Genomic DNA, 25,669 nt, shown 5'->3' with positions numbered 1-25,669 from the left:
ACACAGAAACTTTTAAAAGAAATAAAACAAACAAACAAACAAAACAAAAAAATACAACAAAATAAGATTGAAAAGAAATATGATAGAAACACAGATCCAAATGTCAGAAAGAATTAACCAAAAGTCCAAAAGAACCGAAACATTCAGCAGAATCAGCAGAAACATTAAGAGCTGATACAAGGAGGTTCTGGGTTCAAATCCCTGCCGGTTGTTCCTGAGTAAACATGGAAGAATGAATTTCTGCAAAAACAAGATAAAATTTAAATTTAAAAATGTAAAAAAGCTGCAGAGAAAAATAAAACTAAAGTTGACATTTTAAATTAAATAAATAAAAAACTGAAAAATAGCTGAAGTTTGATATAAAAAGCAACTAGCAAATGGAAAATCAAAACTTAAATTAACAGGAAACAGTTTTAAAAAAAACTCAGATTGGTCCGATTTAAGCAGAAAATATTTTAAACCATAAAAGTTTAATAAAATAATAACAGAAAACTGATTTAAAACACAAAATAACACAAAATAGACCGAATAGCAACAAATAAAACAAAATAAAAACTGGAAATACTAAAAAAAACTCGAGAAATTAAGAGAAAAACAAAGAAACAAACAGGAGAAGCTTGGGAGGAATTTACAGTTTATGATCCATATAAATAAATAACACACACCTGCGCTGTACCTGTCCGTCAGAGCCAGGGGGCGGGGCTTACCGAGATCTGCCTGGCTCTGACGTTTCTCAACAGACCAGTAACGCCACTGTCACACACACACACACAGCCACCCACACACACACACACACACAGAAACTTCCTCAAACTCTAACTCCACCACTTCCCCTCGGACTTCCTCCTCCCCGTTACCCCCGCCCTCCGACACACACTCACACACACACACAGGGACACACATTACAGCCGCAGCTGGACCGAGCGCAGCAGAACCGGACCGGACTGATGAGCGGTGAGTTCTGCCGGAGCGCGCTCCACTCCGCCTCACTCTGTGTGTGTGTGTGTCGCTGCTACGCTGAGCTGTCGATGTGTGTCAGAGTGTGTGTCAGAGAGTGTGTGTGTGTGTCGGTGTGTGTTCAGCTGTGAGCCAAACTTCAACTGGATTTCTGGTTCTTTTCTCCTTCTCCCCAGTGGATCAATAGTCAGATTGTTTGTGTGATCGCGTTTCTGAGCAGGAAGCTGGAGATGGAGAGCGACCACTCCCTGAGTGTGTGTGTCTGCGTGTGTGTGAGTGTTTCTCACTTCTTCTTTTAACTTTTTCTCTGCTGAGCCCTGAAACACTCACTGATCTCTGAAACGGGCCAACAGAACCAGCAGATCTGGGTTTCACCGACCCAGTACAGCAGAAACCAGAACATCTGAAGTCCAGGAAACAAAAGCTGAGAGGAACATCAGGAACTGCAGGAGAAGAGGAAGAGCTGTTGTTACTTTAAATAGACCAAACTACCATCAGCTGCTGGAAACCAACTTTCAGCTTCTTCTAATCTCAAGTTCTGAGAAGAAAACAATCCAAAAAAACACACTCTAAACCAGTATAATCAGACTCTAAACCAGTAAGAACAGACTCTAAACCAGTATAATCAGACTCTAAACCAGTAAGAACAGACTCTAAACCAGTAAGAACAGACTCTAAACCAGTATAATCAGACTCTAAACCAGTAAGAACAGACTCTAAACCAGTTAGAACAGACTCTAAACCAGTATAATCAGACTCTAAACCAGTAAGAACAGACTCTAAACCAGTTAGAACAGACTCTAAACCAGTAAGAACTTACTCTAAACCAGTAAGAACAGACTCTAAACCAGTAAGAACAGACTCTAAACCAGTTAGAACAGACTCTAAACCAGTAAGAACTTACTCTAAACCAGTAAGAACAGACTCTAAACCAGTAAGAACTTAATCTAAACCAGTAAGAACAGACTCTAAACCAGTAAGAACAGACTCTAAACCAGTTAGAACTTACTCTAAACCAGTTAGAACAGACTCTAAACCAGTTAGAACTTACTCTAAACCAGTTAGAACAGACTCTAAACCAGTTAGAACAGACTCTAAACCAGTTAGAACAGACTCTAAACCAGTATAATCAGACTCTAAACCAGTAAGAACTTACTCTAAACCAGTTAGAACAGACTCTAAACCAGTAAGAACAGACTCTAAACCAGTAAGAACAGACTCTACACCAGTAAGAAGACTCTAAACCAGTAAGCACAGACTCTAAACCAGTTAGAACAGACTCTAAACCAGTAAGAACAGACTCTAAACCAGTAAGAACAGACTCTAAACCAGTATAAACAGACTCTAAACCAGTTAGAACAGACTCTAAACCAGTAAGAACAGACTCTAAACCAGTAAGAACAGACTAAACCAGTAAGAACAGACTCTAAACCAGTATAAACAGACTCTAAACCAGTAAGAACAGACTCTAAACCAGTAAGAACAGTTTGGTTCTCCACTGGTTCTGTATTCTGGCCCGTTTCAGACAATGGGTCGGTGAACCCACAGACTGGTACTGAGGCAGAAACTCCTTGAGGGTCTGGAGACCCGACCGGACCCGTCCCAGTACATGGTCCAGTTGATTGGACTGGTACTGCCCGGTTCTACAGGTCTGTACACAACAACTCGCTACAGGAGCCCAGAACCCATCTTGGTTCTGGTTCAGAAGTGTCTCCTGAAACGGGTTTTGGGATCTTAAAGTGTCTCAGGAACCAGAACCTTAGATCGGATCTGGTTGAGCACCGGTTCCCCCTAAGAGAAGGTCCTGTCGGACCTTTAAGTGAATTCAGTTTGTTTCCCCAGTTGGTCTGGATCTGTTGGACCTTTTGGACCTGTTGGTCCGTTTAAAGTGGATCAAAAGCGCTGGGTTTGAATTCACCTAAATGTCCAACAGGACCTTCTCTTCAGGGGAACCGTTGGTCAACTGGGTCCAATTTGAGGTTCTGGTTCCTGAGACACTGTAATTCAACTTGATTAGCATAGAACATTTCAGCAGCCGGATCAGAACCAGAACCTGAGAGGTCTGGAAGGTTGAAACAACAACAAGCCCAAACCCGTTTCAGGAGACACTTCTGGACCGTGTACTGGGATGGGTCCAGTCGGGTCCAGACCATCAGGAAGTTCCTGCCTCAGAACCAGTCTGTGGGTTCACGGTGGTGCGGTCCAAATGAGCAGAGCCACTTTTTGAGACGTTCCACATCCAAACCAACTCTAGTGCGTTCCGGTTCACTCACCTCAGCATGCTGGATGCATGAAGCTTTCTGAATGTTTTATGATCCGACCACTTGGGGGTGCTCACAGAGATTTTCCTAACCAGTCAGAACCAAAACGTGGCAGAACTTTCGCTCCAACAGAACTTCTTTGATTCTTCAGGTTTGACCCCAGCTAGCTAGCTAGCTGACATTTTCCAACATGGCGGCTTAGCTTGGAAGCGGTTTGCTGTTTTGGTTCTAGTTCAGGCGGGTCCATGGCTGCTGGGTAGTGAGCCGTAGTTCTATGGGTTTGGACTTTTTTCTTGTTGCAGCTGAACAGGAAGGACGATTCATCAGAACTCGCCGGTTCTGGCCCACCTGGGTCAGGTTCTGGACCCAGCTGAGGCATTCTGACCGGTTCTGGAGACTGATAAAGTCCAACTCTCATCAGCTGATGATCCTCTCTTAGTCTTGATCGGTTCTGGGTTCAGTTCCATCCAACCTCAGGGATCCAATTAACTGGGTGAAGCTGGTTGTGGTCTGGTTCTGGTCAAGTTTGGGTTGGTTCTGGTTCTGATTTGGATTGGTTCTAATTCTTGAACCCGTTACGCTCCTGGGTTTGGTTTGACTGCAGGTTCTATTTGATTTGGGCCTGTTTTATGTTGGAATTTGAGGCCCGGTTGTTTCAGTTGATCAGAACCAGGCGGTTCTGATCCGGATGGGTCAAACACTTCAGGTCTCTTATTCCAGCTGGAAATGGGTTTTTCTTGCTGGTTTCTGTCCTTTGGTTCTGGTTCTGGTTTCATTTATGGCTGTTTAACGTCAGCTGATGACATCATCGTCTTCTGCACGTGCTCAGATGTGAATCAGTAGCAGCTAGCCTAATATTAGCATTCCAAGAACGAAGCAGGAAGTCGGACGTCACAGCAGCCGTGACTCATTCCACTTTGGCCGGGTCCGATCCGATTGTTTACCTTTCAGTTCAGTGTGCTTCCTGGTTCTGACCCGTTTCACTAGAACTTTATTTGCGTTCCATAGAACCCAGAAAGTCCTGGGTTCTAATGAACAAAACTGTTCTGGTTCCATTATCATGAATAGAATAGTTCTGGAGGACCCAGTAGGACCTGTTGGGCTCAGTGACATGGGTAGATGGTCCAGTTTAGTTCTGACTTGCTGAGACCCGGCCCGTTGAGCTAGAACCCAGTTCTCACAATGAAATGTTCTGGAAAAGACTTCCTGAACTTCCTGTCGGGTTGTCGGTTCTGGAGAATAAATAAATCTGCAGCTGAAGCTGATTGGACGGAACCAGAACCAGTGGATTCGTCACTGGGTTCAGTCTCACTGGACCGGGCCTCATTTCTATATACAGTTCTACTTTATTAACTACATTACCCATGATGCTTTGCAGCGCTCTGTTTCTGGAGCCATGGCCGCCTCTTCCTCTTTTCATCCGTCTGTCGGCCCGACTCTTCCTCTGTGATTCTGGTTTCAGACGGTTTGGGTCTGACCTGAAAACGCCGCAGCAGCTGAGAGGAAATATCAGCAAGAGAGTTTTTTCACAGCACAAACAGAACCGGAACCAGAACCGGAACCGATTATTTCTGTCACAAACCAGACTGACTGGAAATGATGTCTGCACTTCCTCTTCACCAGAGGACCAGAACCAGAACCAGGCCTCTGCTTCCCAGTTAAACACGGCGGAGGCAGCATCATGCTGTGGGACGATGGATCCTGGAGGAAAACCAGTTTGGGTGGAGGTTCAACTCCTGAACATTATGAGATGATTTAGGTGGCCTATTCAATGTCCAGATCTTTTCTGTGGGAAGGCTTCAAAACTGATGATCTCAGGCGGGTTGATACAGATGCACTCCACACTTTTCAGCTTCACAGATTAAAATAAACCAGAAAATGAAACGTTTTCCTTCCACTAAACTATCTGATCTGTTCTGTCACATTACCTGGTTCACCCTGAGAATGACTCACATTCAGATCAGTGACCTGAACCAGTTCTTCAGAACCAGTTCCTTTGATCAGTCCAGCTAGCTTTGATGTTTAATGACCAAATTCCTGAAGCAGTGATTGGTTTGGGTCAGATTTAAACGAGCGGATCGGGAGGAAGTGCCGCCCCCTGACTGATGAAGCCCTGGTGCTCATTTAGAAACGTCAATGTCGAACTAAGCATTTAGTTTGGCTGAACGGGAACATTCAGAACCGGACCTGCTGCAGCAGCAGCAGTCCTGCAGCGGATGAGCACAGGAAGCAGCGCTGCATCACGCTGAATGGCGTCGCATCGCATGGCGTCGCATCGCATCGGGCCGGACTGTCATGGAAACATGAACCCGGTTCATTTCTGTTTCTGAGCTTCTTCTCTTCATCCATGAAGGTCAACAGGAAGGTCACAGAAACTCCTGAAGCCGTAACCCAGAACTGATCTGCTCTGAAACGGGGAACCTTTGTTCTGTGACCTTTGACCTCTGAGGACGCCTTCATTCAGCCGCTCTTGCGTTCAGCTTTCGGTTCCACCTGAAACAGGAAGTCAGAACGTGTTCATCAGCCGTCGCTATTTCTAGAAAACTCTCATCAGCAGTTTCTGTTTGTTCAGACAGAAAGCGTCTCCGTCAGCCGCTTCGCTAACACAGCCAGAAGGTTTGGTGGAAGGAAAACCTTAAACAGGTTAAAGGGCATTAAAACAGAGAGCTGAGTAAAACCAGAGCGGTGTCCACCCAGCTGACCTCTGACCTCCATTACGAAGCTGCAGAATGTTTTTATAAAGTTCTTTTTTATTTTGTTTTTAGGTTGTGAAGTACGTCGGGATTTTGAAAGGCTTTTTATTTGAACTTTCAGTCATAGGAAACTTATTTATTCCCTTTAATGGAAACATTTGATGGCGATAAAATTTAGTTGTTTTTTTTCCTTTTATTTAAATTCTGTTTTGAACGTCTGGAGAGAAAACAAAATGGCTGCCAGAGCTGGAAAGGTCACTGACCTCTGATCATTTTCTGCTCAGCTCTAATGCAGTCAGATCAGAACTTCACCTGATATCAGTTAAGCGCTTGGTTCTGATTGGTCCAAACACCTGGACTCAAACACCCAACAGGAAGTTCTGGACCCTAAAGCAGAACTCTGAGTTTATGGACCCTGAAGAAACGGGTCGGACAGAAACAATGGATCTGTTAGTCAGACCGGTTCCTGTTGTCCTGACGACACACCGCAGTGTGTGTGTGTGTGTGGCTATAAAACTGTAATATATACACAGGTCCTATGCAAATGTGTGTGTGGGGATCAGGATAACGTCTCTGCTTTGTTTAGACACGTTTCCTCTGCAGATCATTTCCATAAACACAAATAACACCCCTCCCTCCCCCCAGGGGCAACATGGCCGCCACGTGTTTCTGAGCGAACTGTGTCCAACCGAGAAACCTGAAGCATCTCAGACCGAGGAACCTCCTGCAGAGGAACAACCAGACTCCAGTGAGACGAACGTCTGAAGGTAAACATGGCGGATCAGAAAATCCAGTCACTCCAACATCCTGATGGAGTCAATATGGAGAACCTGCAGTACAACCAGCAGGAAGGACAGAATCAGAGACCACTACACTCTGAATCAGGCTCCGGGCCCAATCAGAGACCACTACACACCGAATCAGGCTCCGGGGCCAATCAGAGACCACTACACTCTGAATCAGGCTCCGGGGCCAATCAGAGACCACTACACACCGAATCAGGCTCCGGGGTTAATCAGAGACCACTACACTCTGAATCAGGCTCCGGGGCCCAATCAGAGACCACTACACTCTGAATCAGGCTCCGGGGTTAATCAGAGACCACTACACACCGAATCAGGCTCCGGGGTTAATCAGAGACCACTACACTCTGAATCAGGCTCCGGGGCCCAATCAGAGACCACTACACACCGAATCAGGCTCCGGGGTTAATCAGAGACCACTACACACCGAATCAGGCTCCGGGGTTAATCAGAGACCACTACACTCTGAATCAGGCTCCGGGGCCCAATCAGAGACCACTACACTCTGAATCAGGCTCCGGGCCCAATCAGAGACCACTACACACCGAATCAGGCTCCGGGCCCAATCAGAGACCACTACACTCTGAATCAGGCTCCGGGGCCCAATCAGAGACCACTACACTCTGAATCAGGCTCCGGGGCCAATCAGAGACCACTACACTCTGAATCAGGCTCCGGGGCCAATCAGAGCTGTTGCTCTGCTATAGGGACATATTTCTACAGTTACACTGTAAAACATGTCATTTATTTAGCTTGGGTTCATTTTACAAAGTCATATTTTCACCATGTGATTCATTCATTTATAAATGTCACACATTCAAGCTAAATATTGATCTTCACACAAACATTTTGTTAGCAAACTAGATATTTAGCTTGGAGCTAAGTGTTCAGTTAGCAAGCTAAACATTACAACTGAAGCTAAATATACAGCTCAGAGACTTTTGTGTAATATAATATAGGTAAAAAGCAGAAGTGGACGATTAAAATAAAATTAGATCTTGCGAGCCTCTTTATAAACTTCTGCTAGCGAGCCACTTCTTTACCAACGTTTCATTTCCTCATTTATTGCGCAACATTTAAGCTTAAGACAAAAGGATGAGCTATTTTAATAGAGCAACAGTAATTCATCAGAGCTGAAGGATTCAGTTTATTCACAAAACACAGCTTCTATTTTCATCATCCAAGTCAGCTTACTGGCAACTCAATTAGCATTTTAGCTAGATATTTAGCTAACTAAAATAGCTAAAGTTAAATAGTAAAACAGTTAATTGATAAATAGTTTTATTTAGCACATTCTAAATAGATAAATATTTATAATTACTAAAATAGTTTAGTTTTTAGTTTAGTGAACTATTGAAACTAGTTTAGTAAATATTTAGCTGACTAGCTAGCTAGCTATTTAAACAGTTCATTATTTTAAATCGTTTTCTAAATATGTATCAGATACATATTAATTAAGTGTTTAGCTCTGAGCTAGCTAAATATTTAATTAGCATGTTACATATTTGAGATAGTTAGCTAAACATTTATCAGGTGCATATTAGCAAAGCTTTTAGCTAGCTCAAAGATAAATAACTAGCTTGGAGCCAAAGTTTGGTTTGGTAGCTTGCTAACTAAATGCTTAGTTTGAAATTGACATCTATAAATGAGTATCATTGTGAAAATATGACTTAACAAGTAGAACATTGTTTTTCTCTTAAAACACGCTAAATAACTCAGATTAGTGTGTTTGTGTATCTTTACAAACAGCTTCCCGTCCTCTGCAGCATTTCGATGCATTTAGAATCTGCAGGTCAGAAGCTTTAGCGGTCTGGAGTTTGAAACTTCCTGCAGCAGACGCTTATCTAACTCCACAGGTGAGACGCTCCTGCAGGTAGAAGGAAGGTGAAACCAGATGTGAAGTAGAGAAAAGCCTCAGAGCCGCTGGAGGTCGTTTGATCTCAGCTCTGCATTAAAAAAAAGAAGAAGTGACAAAAAGTAACGGCGAGCAGCTGAGTGAAGCAGCAGAAGGTGATGTGTGAACCCTCTGAGCCCCTCCCTGCTGTGTGCGCAGGTTTCTGACGCCGCCATCATGCAGACCGTGAAGTGTGTCGTCGTTGGCGACGGCGCCGTGGGGAAGACCTGCCTGCTCATCTCCTACACCACCGGAGCGTTCCCCAAAGAGTACATCCCCACCGTGTTTGACAACTACAGCAGCCAGGTGGGTCCCTGAATGCACCTCGGCTCAGCCGGTGCGTTCAGGAAGAATCAGAGAGTCAACGTGGAGTGAGAACCAGAGGCATCTGGAAAACATCTGGAAGCTAGCATGAGTCATGCTGGCTGCAGGCTCTGGACCAGGCAGCTGATCCAACTTTCCTGTCCTGCGGGAAAAACTACTGAGACTCTGAGTGAAGCTGTCAGATTAAAACAGTGAAATACAGCTGTTTGGACAGCAGGGGGAGCTGTTTGCAATGATCTGACAGAAATCTGTCACAGCATCAAGGTCCCCCTTTAGGCCTCTCGGCATGCTTTCCCTGTGGATACAGCAGTTCTCTCTGGGTACTCCAGATCCTCCAAAAGTACAAAATGTCCTCACTTTTTCCACATTTATATTTCAGCCTTATTCCTCATTAATTATAATAACAACAATCATTTCCCTCAAAATTCTTCACTAAAAGCCTATTATGACAATGTGATGAAAAGTTTTAGACTGTGACTGAAAACCAAAAGAAATCACATTTAAGTCATGGAAAATCACCAATAAGAAGAACATGTTTGGTATTGAATTATGCATATTTTCAACCAGAGGAATCACATTTTCTTGACCTTGTGAATTTTTGTAATGGTGCACATTTTTCAAAATGGCCACTGTTGTTGCAAAGGAGAATATATGTTTGCACTAAAATCAGAAGAAGTTGTTCCCAGTGGTGGAAAAAGTTAGCTTCAACAACCACTACTAAAACAAGAATCATAGCAGAAGCTAATGCTAACCAACAAAACTTAGCAGAAGTTAACATTTAACCACTAAATAAATGTAATCAGAAGCTAATGCTAAACCACTAAGTGCACATAAAAAAGTAGAGGAAGCTAATTCTAGATTGCTAACAACAAAATATACTCGAAGTTAATGCTAAGCACATATAAAATTAGCAGAAGCTAAAACTAAACTACTAAACACCTAAAACAGTAAAGGAAGCTAATTCTAACTTGTTAATCACATAAAAAAATACTGAAAGCTAATGCTAAATGTAAAAATATTAGCAGAAGCTATAGCTAAACCACTAAACACATACAAAAAAATTAGTGGAGGGTAATGCTAAACTGCTAAGCATATCAAACATTACCAGAAGCTAATGCTAACCATTAAGACTAACAGCAAACTCCCCAGTTTCTGATTCTACTACATATTGTCACTTTAATGTTGTATGAACAGGATGAACAAAAACATGATGCAACATAAAATTAATCCAAATCATGACAATGAGGAGCATTTTATAGCAATAATTGGCTTAAAAGACTCAAAAACGGTGTCTGTCTTGAAAACTTCCCGTGAAATTGAAGTGGCTGATGTCAATGCTACACCAGAAAGATTTTCACAGAAACAAATATCTGTGAAGAGTTTAGTGGAAACTCAAAAATGTAATAAAATATGCAATAGAAGGTGTTACAAAAAATGTGTCAAACTGCAGCGCAGCGAATGTCACACAGCATGAGCATGTGAACATGTGAAGGGGTGAAGGTGTGAATGTAGTGTGGAGGCTGCACAGACCGTTTACTCCCTAAGGGTTCCAGTTCCCTCATCAAGACAGTTCACTGAAACATTTCTGCTACTAGCATAAACCTTTCACTCCCGTAAGGTATGAACCAGCCAATCAGAGCTCTCCGACAAGTCCTGAGAGCCAATCACTGCTGTCACAGTTTGCATGAGCTGTTCATGAACCCGTGTCTCTACCTGTGGTGCGTTCAGGTGACAGTGGACGGACGGGTCATCAGTCTGAACCTGTGGGACACGGCGGGCCAGGAGGAGTACGACCGGCTGAGGACGCTGTCCTACCCGCAGACCAACGTCTTCGTCATCTGCTTCTCCATCTCAAGCCCCGCCTCCTACGAGAACGTCAAACACAAGTGGCACCCAGAGGTCAGAGGTCACACATTCCCCCAACGCAGCTACAGCGCATGATGTGGTTTAGGAGAATCCAGGAGGTCACTGGGTTGAGGTTCTGAAGATACTCACTCCGTCCAGAACCGTCAGAAGAGCTGTGGTTCTGGGTTGGATGGGTCCAGTTTCAGGTCCAGTTACAGCTGACTGGGGTCCAGTAGGGTTCATACTGTCCTTCTGCTGCTTATTCCTTCTCCAGGTTCTCTGAAGGTCTTTTCTTTGAAGTCTAGATGACAAGTGGAGAGTCAAAACAAGAGGTCTTTACCTGCCAGCAAGGTTCAAAGGTCAGATCTGTTCTTTGGACATGTGGAAGTATGAACACTGAGCTGAAAAAGAGGAAAGTCCAAAGGAAAAACTTGAAAGACTTTCTTGAAACCTGGAAAACTGCTGATCAAGACCACTTTAGTCTGCTCAGACTGTCCAAACACCAAACGTCCATTCAGGCATTGGGTCAATCGTTGTCCTTTGGACCTTTTTAACCCGAATGTTGTGTCAAACACTTTGCCGTAACAAAGACGTCAAACGTCTGACCGGCTTGTCTGACCTGATCAACCCTAAAACCTTGTCTGCCACATTTGAGTTTAAATCTTTCTATAGCGGATCTTCAGCTGGAGGATTGGACTGGTACCAGTAACCCCATCCAGGAGGCAGAGGGTCTATAAGAGTCTTCAGGGCGTATTTAGAGCTCCTAGGTTGTTGTGTAAGGACCTGGAAGGTCATTGAGGGTTCAGAGAATGGACAACACTTCTGTTTGAGGTGATGGTGGAAGTGTGTCTGGTTGGTCATCAAGGCGTCATCAAGGCGTCGTCATGGCTACGACCTCCTCGGGTTATGTGATAAGAATGCGTGACTTGCTAGAGTGGCTGTTCGACTCGGTCAGGACTTGGTGCAGTCTGAAGCAAAGACCAGGAGGTGTTTAGATCAGCATCGTGATTCTCTTTAGACCGAATCCAGAACCAGATTTGAGCCGTTTTCCACCTGATACTCCAGTAGAACCGGTTCTATTGGGTTCAAAACTTCATCTGCTCCATCTGAAGCTGCTGTAGTTCTCCTTCTCTCTGCTCTGTGTCAAACCAACCAAACCCTTTGAGCAACCTGATCCCCTCCTGACCTGTGGGGGCGCCGCACCAAGAACCACTGAAGGAAACGACACAAAAACCTCTGAAGACGCTGAGCGGAACTTCCTTCTTCACCAAATGGAAACGGAAATGGAGGCGTCAGATTTTAGCGGTTGTGATCTCTTTAGTCTTTTGCTAAAAACCATGAGCCATTTGTCTTGCTAGCATTAGGCTAGCACGCTAGCTCTGGGTGTATTTACCCAGAATGCCCTGCGCTGTAGTCCACTTCCTGCTTTTGGAGCGGTCTCTGGTCCGCTTGGCGTTCACATATGCATTCAAACTGAACCAGAGTTCAGGTCAACCAAGCCCAGACTGAGGTTTGGAGGACCAGAGGTCAGAGGTCGATTGGCATTCACACTAAACAAACCAGACTGAACTTTATAGGCAAATGGACTGGAGTTGGATTAAAGCAGCTTGGACTTGTTTAGTGGAAAGGCCCCGTTATAGATGACAGCAGCTAAGAAATCTAATCTTTTTTACAGGGTCTAGACTTTATCTGGACCTCCTGAGCAGCTTTATGTCCAGAGGTGTTCCTGTACAAACCGTGACTCTGGTCTCCTCTGCAGGTTTCCCACCACTGTCCCAACGTTCCCATCCTGCTGGTCGGCACAAAGAGCGACCTCCGGAACGACGCAGATATCCAGAGGAAGCTGAAGGAGCAGAACCAGGCGCCCATCACCCACCAGCAGGGCCTGAGCCTGGCCAAGCAGGTCCAGGCGGTGCGCTACATGGAATGCTCGGCGCTGAACCAGGACGGCATCAAGGAGGTGTTCGCCGAGGCGGTGAGGTCCTACCTGAACCCGCAGCCCACCGTCAGCAAGAGGCCCTGCGTCCTGCTCTGAGAGTTTGCTCTGAGAAATGTTTCAACCTCTTTCCTCTCATTTCATTAGATTTTTACCCTTTAATTAGAAAAAACGCAATTTAAGACAGAGATTAAGGGTTTTCCAGAACTTGTGATGCAAATTGACCGACTGTGGGTTGAATGTGTAGCTCTGCTGTGATTGGTTCAGACTCGACCAGAGCCATCTGAGCATGTGCAGAATCTCTGAGATCTTCTACAAACTCAGATTTCAGCAAAATGGTCCAAAATTATCCCCTGACAATCAGCTTCAGATACAGATGGACCTGAAGATATCTTAGTCCTGCTGAAGCATCCATGAACCAGTAAAGCACCAGTAAAACCAGTGGCTCTGGTGGAGTCCGGCGCCAGGAACAGGTTTGGTGTCTAAACTGAGAATTTAACTGCAGAAACACTGTTTACATGACGGCTCCGATGAAAATGCAATAGTCCAACCCTGCCTGCTCTGCGTCACTCACCCTGAGATCCTTACAAACGCTGGGAAACATTTAGTTTGATCAGACTGTAAAGAGCGACCAGCTGCGGTTTCTGCTCCAGCTGCCGATTCTGGAGGGAAATTAATAAATATCAAGCAAAAACAAACAAATCTGGACTAAAAACAGCAATTTAAACATAATACAAAAATAATCAATCTGATTGTTCTAATGAACCACCCAAGAGCAGGAATGCAGCAACTGCAACATTAAAAAGCTAAAAGGTTAGCGAAGCAGCTAAATAGCTAAACTACAACCAAGATAACCAGTCGTAGTTAAATATCCAAACTATTTAAATTAGAATGTCTGATTTCAAACTGAATGTTTCTGCAGGTTTTTTGTTTTTTTTAGCTAAGCTGCTAAGCCAGCTATACCACTTTAGCTTCGTTTGCTTCCATCTTCTGTTAAATTTATTGATAATTTGTTTTTATTGAAGTAATTTACATTATTTTATTTAAGTGGAAAGTACAATAAAAACAAGTTTCATATTGATCGTCTGTTGCATTTTATTTCAGTGATTTCTTCTTAGCTAACAGCTAACATGGCTAGCCCTTAGCTAGCCTCATCTAGAAACAAGATGGCGGTCAGTAAAGCTGAAGGATCAGACTTCTGGGACAGTGTCCCCCAGAACACTGTCCCGTGATGGACAGAACCAAGCAGCACCAACAGTTGTAAAGCACAGTGATGGCAGGGTGGTGATGTGGGTTCAGGGTTATGTAGCTGCAGAGGAAGTGATTCAACACCAGATAGAAGATAATGAAGCCGTTTCCTGTCACATGGTGTTCGCCACCGCAGCCTCATCGGGTTCTGGGTTGGTTCAGAAAGCATCAGAACCATTAAGCCTGTGAGCCAAGGACCGGGCCGTCCAATCAGACCGGACTCTGGTTTCCTCTTTTATGATTATAAAAAGCTGCGGCTGCTTCCCAAAACCGTGATCTAAAGTTAGATGTCATTTTCCAGCAGAAACAGCTGCTTTACGGTAACAAGAAATCTCATTATGATTCAGACTTCTCAAAACAACAGCTGAGGCTTCACTGAGGGCTGAGCAGAGATCAGCCTCTGATTGGCTGCTGGGGGGCAACCAATGAGAGATCAGCCTCTGATTGGCTGCTGGGGGGCAACCAATCAGAGATCAGCCTCTGATTGGTTCAATAATTTTGATCAATAATTAACCTGTGGAGAAACAACTTCCCCAAACCATGAAAGGACTCCTTCATGGTCTAATCAAATCACACAGGCCACTTGTGATCAGTTCCTAGAGATGGGGGTCAAAGGTCGCCTCCAGCCACAGCATCCAGTTAACAGGATGGTCTCCATGGAAACCAGAGCTGCATATGGCGCTGCCTGTTTTGTTTGCTGGTATGTGATTGCATGAGGGCCTGATGATCACTCAGGTGAACCAAAGCTGTTGTATCTGAGTAAAATGTTGTCAGGGAGGGACAGTTGTCCCTGTTTGATGCAGCGGCGCCCCCTGCTGACAGAAACCGTGAGGCGGCGCGACTTCGTTAAAACTTCGTTTATTTCAGTGAATCCTAAGAATCCACACAGCGCAGGAAATATATAAAATGTTTGTTTCTTGATGAAAGGTTTAGAGAATCTGAAAACTTCATCTGTAGCTCTGTGCTGTGTCCAGCCATGATAGTAGAAAATTAGGTGGAAGGAAAACCTTTGGTGCAACCTTCATGATCCAGGATATGAGATGATCTGGGTTGCCATGACAACCGCTGGTTCTGGTCCACTGGGTTTCATCAGGTCCAGCTGAAGCTCTTCATGATGTAGACGCAGGAGCCGGTATCGACCCACACGGCCAGCGGCACCAGGACTTGCCTCCGTCACCATGGCAACCCAGTGCAGCCAGCAAACTGGTCTGAAGTTTAGGTTTTTATTAAAAGCAGTTCTGTTCTTGAATGAAAGTTCAATAGCTCAGAACCGAGATGGAACTGTTCTGTTCTCTGGGGTCAGAACCAGGAGTATCCGGGCAGGGAACCCAGTGGAACCAGTAAAACCAGTAGAAACCAGTAGAAACAGAACATCCTGAAGGGTTTTAGTTCAGTGCTCCCACCATCTGGTCCGGCAGTTCCATCTGAACTTCTGGTTCCTTCCTTGTGGGACTGACTGGTCGGCTCTGGTCCTCCGGGTCAGAACCGGTCCTGTCCGCGTCAGTACCGCTTGTCCTCCGGCAGCGTGGCGACCATCACCTGAGCGCTCCCGAAGTCCCAGAAGGCCGTCATGTGGAAGGCCATGTTGGAGAACACCACCAGGTACTCGAAGGCGGCGAACAGCGTGTAGACTGCAGGACGGAGACAAAGTGAGCATGTGCAAACCGTGGCGGCAGCGTTGCCGTGACAACAAGCCACTCACCTCCCGTCTCACAGTACTTGTTGTGGCGTCTGAAGAAGTATGCAGCGGCGGCGCAGCAGCCGATGTTGAACAGGAAGATGCGGGCTTTCCACAGGAAGGATGTTTTCTCCTGAACCAGAAATGGAAGAAACAGAGAGGTGAAGGAGGTTCTGACCCGTTCTCCCGCTTCAGAACCATTTATTGCCAGTTAATCGGTTCATTTCTGGACCAAACCAGAACGTCCTGCAGTTGTTTAGCAACAGGAAGTGGCTGCAAGTCTCTGATCACACAGGAGCAAAGGCAGTGGGTGGAAAATCTAGCTGCGCTAACGCTAAAGCAATAATTATAAACATTAGTTCTGCTAACGCTAAAGCTCTATACCAATATGACTAAAGTGCTATACCAACAATTTAGTTAGCATAAGCTAGCACTAAAGTGTTTCACCAATGCAGTATTTACCCTTAGCTATTCAAATTATATCTGCCTTTGAAAGACTACAACCCTCAAATACCAATCTCATTTTGAAGCTATAACTTTCATTTAATTTTCATATCTCGTTCTTTACTATCAGTGGTGTGGCGTTTAACCATTAGCTTCTGCTAAATATCATGTTGGCGGCCTTAGCTTCGGCCCAATAACTACAGCTAAGATGATTTATGAAGCAGCTGAATATTAAAGTGGGATGTTAAATGTTGGTAGAACTTGGGTCAGGTCGGGTCTGTTTACCTCAGGATTGACGTAGTGCCTCTTGATGACGTACCACAGCCTGCAGGTGATGAGCATGTGCAGCAGGGAGCAGCCGATGAACATGACGAAAGAGTATTTATGAATCTCTGGAGACAGAGAAGCAGGTTAGAGTCAGAGCAAGACGCAGCGAGAGGCTCCGCCCCCTCCTGCTGACTCACTGTAGGATTCGGTGGAGGCCACGTAGGTGAGCAGCAGCAGACCCGTGTTCTCGGCCAGGCTGCTGACCAGCGCCAGGCCGCTCAGCAGCAGCTCCGGCAGTCTGGTGGCGAAGCGGCCGCGGTAGAAGTTGAAGTAGGCCACGGTCACCAGGTAGCGTGGCGCCGAGTGCAGACCCACGCAGCTGCGCCAGATGTAAATCTCCGGTTCGCGGCTGATGGCCGAGCTGATGGATGGCAGGTAGTTGGACACCTGGACAGACAGCAGGGGACAAAATGGGACAGCTCTCTAACACCCTGTGGGTGACCTTTGACCCCTACAGCTGAACTGGTTTAGCCTAGACTCACTGGAGTGTTTCCAGCTGCAGCATCTGTCAGATATCAGTCCAAACTTGGACTAGGTCACTGAATAACCTTCAAATAGCAGGTTGGTGTAGCGCTTTAGCATTAGCTTCTGTTAAACAGCACATTCCTAACTACCCAGCTAGTGTTTATTAGCTAGTTTATTATTAGCTAGTGTTTATTATTAGCTAGTGTTTATTATTAGCTAGTGTTTATTATTAGCTAGTGTTTATTTTTAGCTAGTTTATTATTAACTAGTGTTTATTAGAAGCTAACTAGAGTTTAGCCTCAGTGAGTCAGAACATAATGGAGATGTGATGAAGGTTCTGGTCCGGTAGTGGATCCTGGTTCTACTCTAGAAGGTTCTGGACTCCAGAACCTTCTAGATGGTTCTTGAACCGGTTAGGAGATCCAACTGGATCACAGATGTAAAAGTTTCCAGTTGAAGGTCTGATCCGGTCATCTGGGTTGGACCGGATCAGAACCGGCCTGGCTCACCTGGCAGTGTGTGTAGGTGGATTCCTCGTAGTGGTATATCAGCGAGGTGACCAGGCAGGCCAGCAGGCCAGACAGAGGGAGCAGAACCGTTGCCACGGCGAAGCTGGTGAACTGGACCCGGATCAGAGGCCGGTCCCGGTCCCGGTCCAGGTTACTCAACAAGCCCTGGAGCATCCTGGATCAAACACAGAACCAGATATGAGGTCCAGAACTTTACCCAATCGCAGGAAGCAGAACCAGCTCAGATGTCCTGGATCGGACCAACCCGTCCCCCAGAAGGTTCTTCTACACAGGTCCATTGCACTGACTATAAGGAACGGATCAGAACCAGCTCTACACCTAGCACAGAACCACTGGGCTTCTATCGCCAACATTCATCAGAACTCACTTCATGTCTCCTTTGGACCGCAGGGTTAGAAACAGCACAAACACACAATCAGAACCAGACAGGATTCAGACCCACTTCGGCTCAGGACCAGAACCACAGCCGGTGTTCTGGAACTCCTCTGACCCGTTTAGGTTCTGATAATCAGGCAGCTTCCAGCTCAGACTTCCTGAATGACCAGGAGCCCGGCTGTGATTGGCTGATTGTTCCAATGATGCAAACAGAACCTCATTGGCTGAGGTTCTGGTTCCAGAGCACTGGAAAGTATTCACACCCACTGTTGCATTTTTTAAACATTTCAGATCATAAAACTAAAACAAAATAAAAGTTTTAAATCAGATTTAATTCATTATGTTAAAAATTAACGCGAAGAAGCATTCAACCCTTGAACCTACAAACTGACTGTGAATGACCTTTGACCCTCTGACTTACTGAACTGATTTGATTCAGACTCATTGTAGGATTTTACATCAGATTTAACTCTTTACTTTGACTAGACCACTGGTTTTACAGCTCTTCCCAGACTGATGGCTGCAGCTTTTTTTGTTTAGCCTGCTTCGTGTTGTGAGTCGGGTTCTGTTCGTTTAACGACATGGACTTAATCACAGCTGGTTCATGGCTTAATGTTGGTTTGCATCAATTATTTCTGAGAAAACCAGAAAATTACTTGAAAATGTATTTTCTGGAGTAAAAATTAGGAATAAATCTGTGTGGGTGTAAAAACTTTATCATATGTGAATAAACAGTTCAGTTCAGTATTGATTCTATGATTTCAGTTAATTCTATTTTACCTGAAGGTGTTTCTGAAATGATTTGACTCCGAGACTCACCTGGTAAACCTTCCCTGACGTCATCTATTGACAGTTATGAAACTGAGCGTTTTTATGATTTTGGGTCCTGGGGGACTTTTAACCCGTTAAGCGGGTCCAGATATTTAACCCGTGAAGATGAACAGAACTTTACCGAACATGTTTCTAACCTGCGGTTACGGCTGCTGATGTTCTGACTCCAGCTTTACCTGCCCAGGTGTGTACTGTGCTGACGTCAGCAGGCGATCATCAGTTCTCCGGTTCGCTTTCAACAGGTCTGACCTTCACAGGGATCCGATCCGGTCCGGTCCGGTCCGGTCCGGTCCTGCCCGGTTCGGTCAGCTGCTCCGCCTCGCTCCCATTGATCCCCCTTTGGCCCAGGTTAGCTCCGCGGCTAAAGTTAGCTCTGAACTTTGGTCCAGTTTGAGTTGCTCAGCGGCTCCTCGGTGGTTGAACTCTCAACTCTAAGGTCCTTCTGATCCGCCCAGTCTCACAGAGACGCTTTAGGTTCTTCTATGGGTCAAAGGTTAATGGTTCTGACCCAAGCAAACCGCTTCGCTTTCCTTCGTAAGCAACGTGAACTGATTTCCGATTGTGTCTCGTTCTTCTTCTTTATCATATTGGCGGTTGGCAAATAGCTGAATGAAGCATTACTGCCACCAACTGGTAAAGTGTGAGGACTACACGACAAACAAAACAAATAAAGGTAATTAAAGGACGGAAGTTCCTCAGTTTCTACATACAGTCCGGTCCGGTCCAGTTCTCATTCTGGAACCTTCTGGTCGTTAAATCTTAATATCTGGACAAGTTTCCCAATATCCGAAGCACAACGGAGGAGTCATGATCGGATGGGTGGAGATGCCACTATCAGTGTACGTGGAAGTTTGGTATGTGTGACGTCAGCTTTACGTAGAGAACCAGCTGATCCTCTGAGGCGCCCGCGGGAAGCAGAAAGTTCTCCAGAACCCGTGGAGCTGAAATTCCTCCAGGTAAGCTCTCCTGTGTGGGGCAGATCCAGTTGGTTGCAGGTTTGAAACCCTCCGAGGCTCATTATATTTATATATACTTTTTATATTGACAGCATGTTATATTTTATTTTTATTTTGACTACAATTGCTACTAAGTGGTGGTTGTTGTGTGTCTTGTCTCTATGCTGCTGTAACTGCGAAATAATTTCCCTGCTGGGATGAATAAAGTAATTCTATTCTATTCTATTCTATTCTATTCTATTCTATTCTATTAACCTGCTGCTGTCATGTTAGCGAGCCTCTGCTGATAGATGATTAACCATCTGATCCAGCGATAGTTGGTTTTATTACACGTTTACTACAGTTTTACTTCTTGAAGAGCTTTTAATATCTGTTATTATGACTCAATAAAACTTCATAGATTCTATTTTATTTCTTTGTTTTGTGTATTTCGTGGATTTAGTCAGTTATTATCTATATCTGTCCCGATGTTTGTCTGAAACTGGAGGCGTTTGGACCTACACTGGGGCCATAAAGGTTGCATAAATGTTTCCACTTTTTTGGTTTACAAATATTTTTTCAGTTTAGAAATTATGTTTGAGTTTCAAATCTTTATAAATTTTACATTACATTTTATATTTTTCACTTTCGATTCCTTTTTTTCTTAAATGTTTTTTTTTATTTTCAATTCTTAGTTTAGCATAAAAATATTTTTCAGTTTCAATTTATAAACTTGGTGGGAATATACTGGAACTCAGAATAAACATATATCAATACAACTAACAGGGGTGACCTTATTGTAATTTTTCCGCATCAACTTTATTGTTCCAGTTTAGCTTCATAGAGGCGGTCCAAACTAACTGGCGGTTCTGGCACACAGAGGGGAAGTACTGGATCTGTCCAGCAGAGGGCGCACTGTTCCCCACTGTAATAAATCAGTTATTTGTCTTTCTACACGGACAACACTTTATATTAAAACCGGAAGTAATGAAAAGTAAACAAATCTTAGAGAGTCACGTAGTGAAACATGTTTCAGTTTGAGGGACTGACTGAGGGTGTTTTGCAGGTCGGATCCAGAGAGAAGAGAACCTTCTTCTGCTCAAGAAGTTCTGCTCAGTGTTGGGTTGGAACCATGCAGACAGAAAGGAACAGGAGAGGATTTAAGCAGCATTTTATTGAACGGCAGCACTTGAAGCTCAAAGATCTAGAAACAGAAGCTCTAGATGCAGGTGTGGAAAACAAATACCTGAACAAAAGAAACATCCCAGAATATCCTAAACCAGAGTTCCACGTGAGTCTTCTGAAACATGAAACTACAGGATCAGGGCTACGTGGGATTGAGAAGGATGGGGGCTTCAGGAATCCATATGGAGAATCCCTGATATGGTGGAGTCTGGCTGTGGGACCAGACCAGATGAAGGACGCAGAGACGAGGCTCCTGGAGAAGACGTTCCCAGACCGGATGGAGGGCGAAGATCCTGAGCAGCAGAGCTTCCTGTGGAGGTTTGCCACGTCTCCAGCCTTCAAGGAGACGTCCCGGCTGGGCCGGTACCGCTTCACCTTCCCCCTGCAGGAGGTGCTGACGGCCTACAGAGACCAGGTAACACCTCTCCACAGGTCAAAATAAAGATCTAGTTTTACTGCAACTGCAGGTCTTAGTTTAAGAGGATAAAAAGAAAATATTATTTGGTGGTTTTCCAAAGAAAGAGGGTCCAGGATTTTCAGGAAAACATGACTCTCCAAAACAATTTCACTCATATGACAGATGCACATTTTTTGAATGCATTTCGATTCAGATGAGTTGTTGATGTTTCTTGTTGTAATGTTTAACCTGTTCTGGTCATGTTGCAGTTTAGAGTAAAAACTCTCTTTGACAATCTACTTAGGCTACAGCTGCTGTTTTCTTCTCTTCAGTTCTGCTCCGGTTCTCAGCCCATCTTGCGGGTCTACGAGACTGTCCTATACAGAAAAGAAGTGATGCATGTTGTTCTGGTCCACAGTCCAGCTAACCAGGACTTCTCACACTACCCTTTGCTGACCGATGACCCAGATGCTGTTTGTGTTTACAAAGACGGACATTTTATCTGGAGACCAGAGGCCATGTGTGAGACTCATGGGTAACCAATCCTAACATCTAACAGGAGATCCGCCTGTTGCCATGGAAACGGCAATGTTCTGATAGACGGCGTCCTCGTCTCTTCCTGTCAGGTACAAGCTGATCTACCGGCAGAGAACCAATCAGCTGGAAGCCTGGAGCGCCTCCCCACCTCAGTACTATGTTTGGGATCACGTCGCTGTCGCCCTCCATGTGGGTCAGAACCAGGTTGGTACCAACAGCTGCTGCCTTCAGTCTGTTCCTGCTATGAAACCAGCTGTGCACCTTCTGACTGGTTCTGGCTCAGACCCAGTAAACCCAGTTCTATCTGGGTTCCACCCTGATATGGTGAATGAACCTTCATCAATCAAAACGTATTTCTAGTTTGATTTTATAAATATCATCATTAAAATTGTTCCCTGTGGTGGGAACAGTGTCGCTAACAGCAAGGCTAATTTTTCATTTAGCGCTTCTGCATTTTTGCTAACTTTGAAAACATTGAGCGCACTTAGCTTCGCCTCAACTAATTGTTCTGGATAAATTCTGGAGCGCTAACTTACTTAGCTGTTTTGTAAACTTTCAGTTGAATAAAGTTCGACAGGCTCTTATTTTGAAGCAGCAGAGGCTCTGAAACAATCAAACATGCAGAAGCTTTATGTTGAGACTAATGGATGGATGACGTGGCAGAAGTTTCTTCCTCCTTTTCCATGCTGCAGGTGTTGAAGTTTACTGCTGATCAACTGAGAGCCAGGCTGGGGTTCTGCCAGCTGGATGAAGTGAACTATAGTGCAACCAGTGAAAACCCGGAGGATTTTGAAGACGCTAAAGCGGCAGTGAGGGGGCTGTGGCCGGGCTGGAGCGGCCCTCTGCAGGTGGAGCGCTCCCTGAAGCAGAGCTTAACAGGTTGGATGGTGTGGTTACTCCAGCAGTTCCGTTTTTATTCACTCACACTGAAACATTAAAAGCTAAATTAATAAAACATGGAGACCTGTTTCTGCTTTAATGATGCAACCTGTTTACGTCTTAAATGTGATGGATGAACGGCTCCGCCTCCACCTCCTCCATTAGATCTGGACCTCATGTTCCCTCTGTTCCAGTTTCAGACATAAAGCTGGTTCTGGTTGGGGGGGCTGGAGTTGGGAAGAGCTCCAGTGGGAACACCATCCTGGGAAGAAACGTCTTCGGGACCAGGAGGGCTGCAGCCAGTCCGCCTTCAGGTAGCCCCGCCCCCAGCAGCTTACAGGAACCAGTCATCTTCACTATCATCTGTTCTGCAAAAACCCTGACAACTTCACAAAGTCATCATCCAGGAAGAGTTTTCTTATCCATGTATCCTGCCAACACAGAGACACACAGAGCCAAACGGTTTTCACACCTGAGAGACATTCAGAGGCCAACTAACCCAGCAGTCAAGCCAGAGTACCCAGAGAGAACCTATGCCTCCACAGGGAGAACATGCAGCCGCAAACCCAGGACCTTCTCGCTGCAGGGCTACCAGCTGCACCATCATGCCACATCCAGCAGACTACTTAGACTTTATTTAGTTCAATAATTTAAAAACTACAGAATCTGGTTCAACTCGTCCAGTTAGCAGCAGCAGCATTTTTAACACTGAGAAGGTTTTATGTCAGATAATTAATACAGTAAATAAATAAATAATGGTGTTCAGTCCAGTTTGAAGACCGACTGTGAGCTGGTGGTCTGGTTTCTGTCCTCAGGTAGAAGCAGCTGCTGTCTGCAGAGAGGCAACGTCTTCAGCAGGGAGGTGACCGTCATCGACACTCCGGCTCTCCCAGAAACATCCGACCCTGAGGTGAGGAAGGAGATCTTCAGGTGCATCAACCGGTCGCCGCCGGCGCCCCACGCCATCCTGCTGGTCGTCAGACTGGGGTTCCTCACTACGCATGTAGAGGAAACAGTGAAGCAGCTGAAAAAGATGTTTGGAAAAAATGTCTGGAAGCGCACCATGATCCTGTTCACCCATCAGAACCAGGCAGAACCAGACATCCAGAGGCATCTGGAGCAGTACAGAGCTGATATGTTTAATGGAGTTGAGACACATCAGGTCCTGAACAACAAACCCGACCACACGGATCCCCAGCAGGTCTGGGATCTGCTGCACAAGGTCACCCAGCTGCTCAGTGACCTCAAGTAGACTTTAAAGCATAAAGCCTTCAGATCAGGTCAAAACCTCAGATCGTTTTCAGGGTTTTATCACCAGAAGAAAATCCGACATTTGGTCGTTTTTATTTCAGTAGATTTTATCCAATCATTGATGCCAAAGCATAGATAAAACTGCAGGGATACAGGAACGTCGCTACCAGGAAGGTGCTGACTGCCTCCAACTGGGAAGTTCTCGCTTCTAACATGAGGCTCATCCTTATCTCATCTTTGACCATCATCATCCTGAATGAACTCAAAGACAAACATTGGGTCAGTACATCTACATGAGTCCATATTATAACATCCATAACTCTTACCGATCAGAAAACATAGTAAATTACAGTCATTTTTATTTTACTGGACCTTCCCACAACTTATGGACCTGAATTTAACGAATGTACTTCACTGTTGGCTCCCCTCCGTTAGTGACCAAAAACCCACAATAGTCACTGAAATAACTTGAATCGGGTAAGTCCTGGTAAACTGTAAAAGGCCTGTACTTGCAAAGTGCTTTATGAAGTCCAGAGAGCCCAAAAGCACTTCTCTACCTTCAGGCCCAGACCCAGTACTCGCCCTGCACCCTACGTCCTCTATGAAGTGTGGACTCAGTCAAAGGGAACTTCAGGGTTCGACTGCACAGGTTACAAGTGTGCAAAAATTAGAAAACTGTGTCTTAACTTCGACATCCAAACAGCGACCACTGTTTTGGCATTTCTGCTGCTACAAAGTACAACAACAAAAGAAATCTATTTTAAATGTAGAGTAAAAGTATTTCTGGTTTACAAAATCATTGCAGGAGAAATTGGGCTGTTCAAATGTGTTTGATGTGACTTGTTGAATAATGCAGATCAAAATTTGATCGTATTCACATGTTCAGTGAAACAAAACTTTTTTCAAAACTTTACAATTGAAAACAGATTTTTATCGCAGCGGACGCAGCTTGCTCTGTGAACACTGCCATACTTCCAATGGCAACTTTTTAATCGTCTGCTGAAAAATAGACTTTAAGATGTACCTACAGTCAATTTAAGTCTCAAAGCCAATTCCTCCTCCTGCTATGATTCAGCTAAGTAAAGGATTGATTACACATTCAGCTGTTACTCAAAAGAACAATCTCTTGACTATTAATGGCTGTGAGTTTATAGACAAAAAATTAATACATTCATAAGGAACACTGACGTCAAATTTCTTCCCCAGCAACCTGAGAAGAAAACATGTTTAAAAATCATGATGATCTATCAAAAGAAGATGAGAGCCAAACTAAAAACTGTATCGGAAATGAACCAATGAAAATCAGATTATGTTTTTTAATTGTGGTTCAGGAGAATCATTTTAAAACCTTAATCTGCAGCTAAAAAGCTCTGAGTGATGGAGACGGTTATAAGCTGCAGTTTTCTGAGTGTTTGTGAAAACCTTTCGAACTACAAACGTTGGAGGACATTTCTGAAACATGAAGGACAATCTACTCACCTGCTGCAGATTTCCATTCACTAGTGGGTGTTGGAGTGACCTCTGACATTTGCTTATCTTTAAACATGGCAGATAAGCATTTTATAGATAATAAAGTGTACAGCTGCTGCTGTTTTGGTTCCAGCCTCTAAAGAGGACACAGATATTCCTGTCAGTAACAGTGATGGTGGTTGTAGGAGCTTTGATAGGCTTGGAGACCAACTTTTCTTTTGAGAAAAGCTTCATGGTGAATTGTAATCTGATATGTGTGCTCATTGCTAATAAAAGTGGATTGTGCCTTCATTATGAGTGCATAACATTTTCTACCAAGAGGTTTGAACCGTTACCTAACTCAGAAAGAAATAATGACCTGACATAACAGAAATGACCAGTTTGTGTTGTTAATTAAAGGTGAT

The 25,669-nt window shown here is 44.6% G+C and overlaps 3 protein-coding genes across 5 annotated transcripts; 2 read left to right on the top strand and 1 right to left on the bottom strand.

The window, feature by feature from the left end:
• The first annotated feature begins 795 nt into the window (after positions 1 to 795).
• rhogb (ras homolog family member Gb) lies at positions 796 to 13,794 on the top strand. The gene is made up of 5 exons (XM_032576189.1): positions 796 to 954; positions 6,557 to 6,678; positions 8,768 to 8,914; positions 10,661 to 10,831; positions 12,537 to 13,794. Exons 3-5 carry the CDS (start codon positions 8,786 to 8,788, stop codon positions 12,810 to 12,812), a joined length of 576 nt encoding a protein of 191 aa, XP_032432080.1. The 5' UTR covers positions 796 to 954; positions 6,557 to 6,678; positions 8,768 to 8,785; the 3' UTR covers positions 12,813 to 13,794.
• A 1,006-nt stretch (positions 13,795 to 14,800) lies between these two features.
• pgap2 (post-GPI attachment to proteins 2) lies at positions 14,801 to 19,186 on the bottom strand. 2 transcript variants are annotated; one of them, XM_032576188.1, is made up of 6 exons: positions 18,749 to 19,186; positions 17,385 to 17,559; positions 16,548 to 16,797; positions 16,369 to 16,475; positions 15,664 to 15,772; positions 14,801 to 15,592 (listed from the first exon to the last, which is right to left on the bottom strand). In XM_032576188.1, the coding sequence occupies exons 2-6, from the start codon at positions 17,556 to 17,558 to the stop codon at positions 15,462 to 15,464; spliced, it is 771 nt and encodes a 256-aa protein (XP_032432079.1). In that variant the 5' UTR covers position 17,559; positions 18,749 to 19,186; the 3' UTR covers positions 14,801 to 15,461. The 2 variants fall into 2 exon arrangements, with proteins under 2 accessions (XP_032432079.1, XP_032432078.1); XM_032576187.1 differs by having other exon boundaries at positions 18,788 to 19,185.
• A 150-nt stretch (positions 19,187 to 19,336) lies between these two features.
• LOC116728241 (uncharacterized) lies at positions 19,337 to 25,556 on the top strand. 2 transcript variants are annotated; one of them, XM_032576179.1, is made up of 8 exons: positions 19,337 to 19,567; positions 20,613 to 20,775; positions 20,866 to 21,146; positions 21,461 to 21,663; positions 21,755 to 21,869; positions 22,358 to 22,544; positions 22,739 to 22,858; positions 23,360 to 25,556. In XM_032576179.1, the coding sequence occupies exons 1-8, from the start codon at positions 19,427 to 19,429 to the stop codon at positions 23,794 to 23,796; spliced, it is 1,647 nt and encodes a 548-aa protein (XP_032432070.1). In that variant the 5' UTR covers positions 19,337 to 19,426; the 3' UTR covers positions 23,797 to 25,556. The 2 variants fall into 2 exon arrangements, with proteins under 2 accessions (XP_032432070.1, XP_032432069.1); XM_032576178.1 differs by having other exon boundaries at positions 20,613 to 21,146.
• Positions 25,557 to 25,669: the final 113 nt, after the last annotated feature.

This window comes from Xiphophorus hellerii, chromosome 11, assembly GCF_003331165.1.
Source record: "Xiphophorus hellerii strain 12219 chromosome 11, Xiphophorus_hellerii-4.1, whole genome shotgun sequence".
Taxonomy (NCBI): domain Eukaryota; kingdom Metazoa; phylum Chordata; class Actinopteri; order Cyprinodontiformes; family Poeciliidae; genus Xiphophorus; species Xiphophorus hellerii.
Note: the sequence above shows the minus strand (reverse complement) of the source record. Positions and strands in the feature narration are given on the sequence as shown.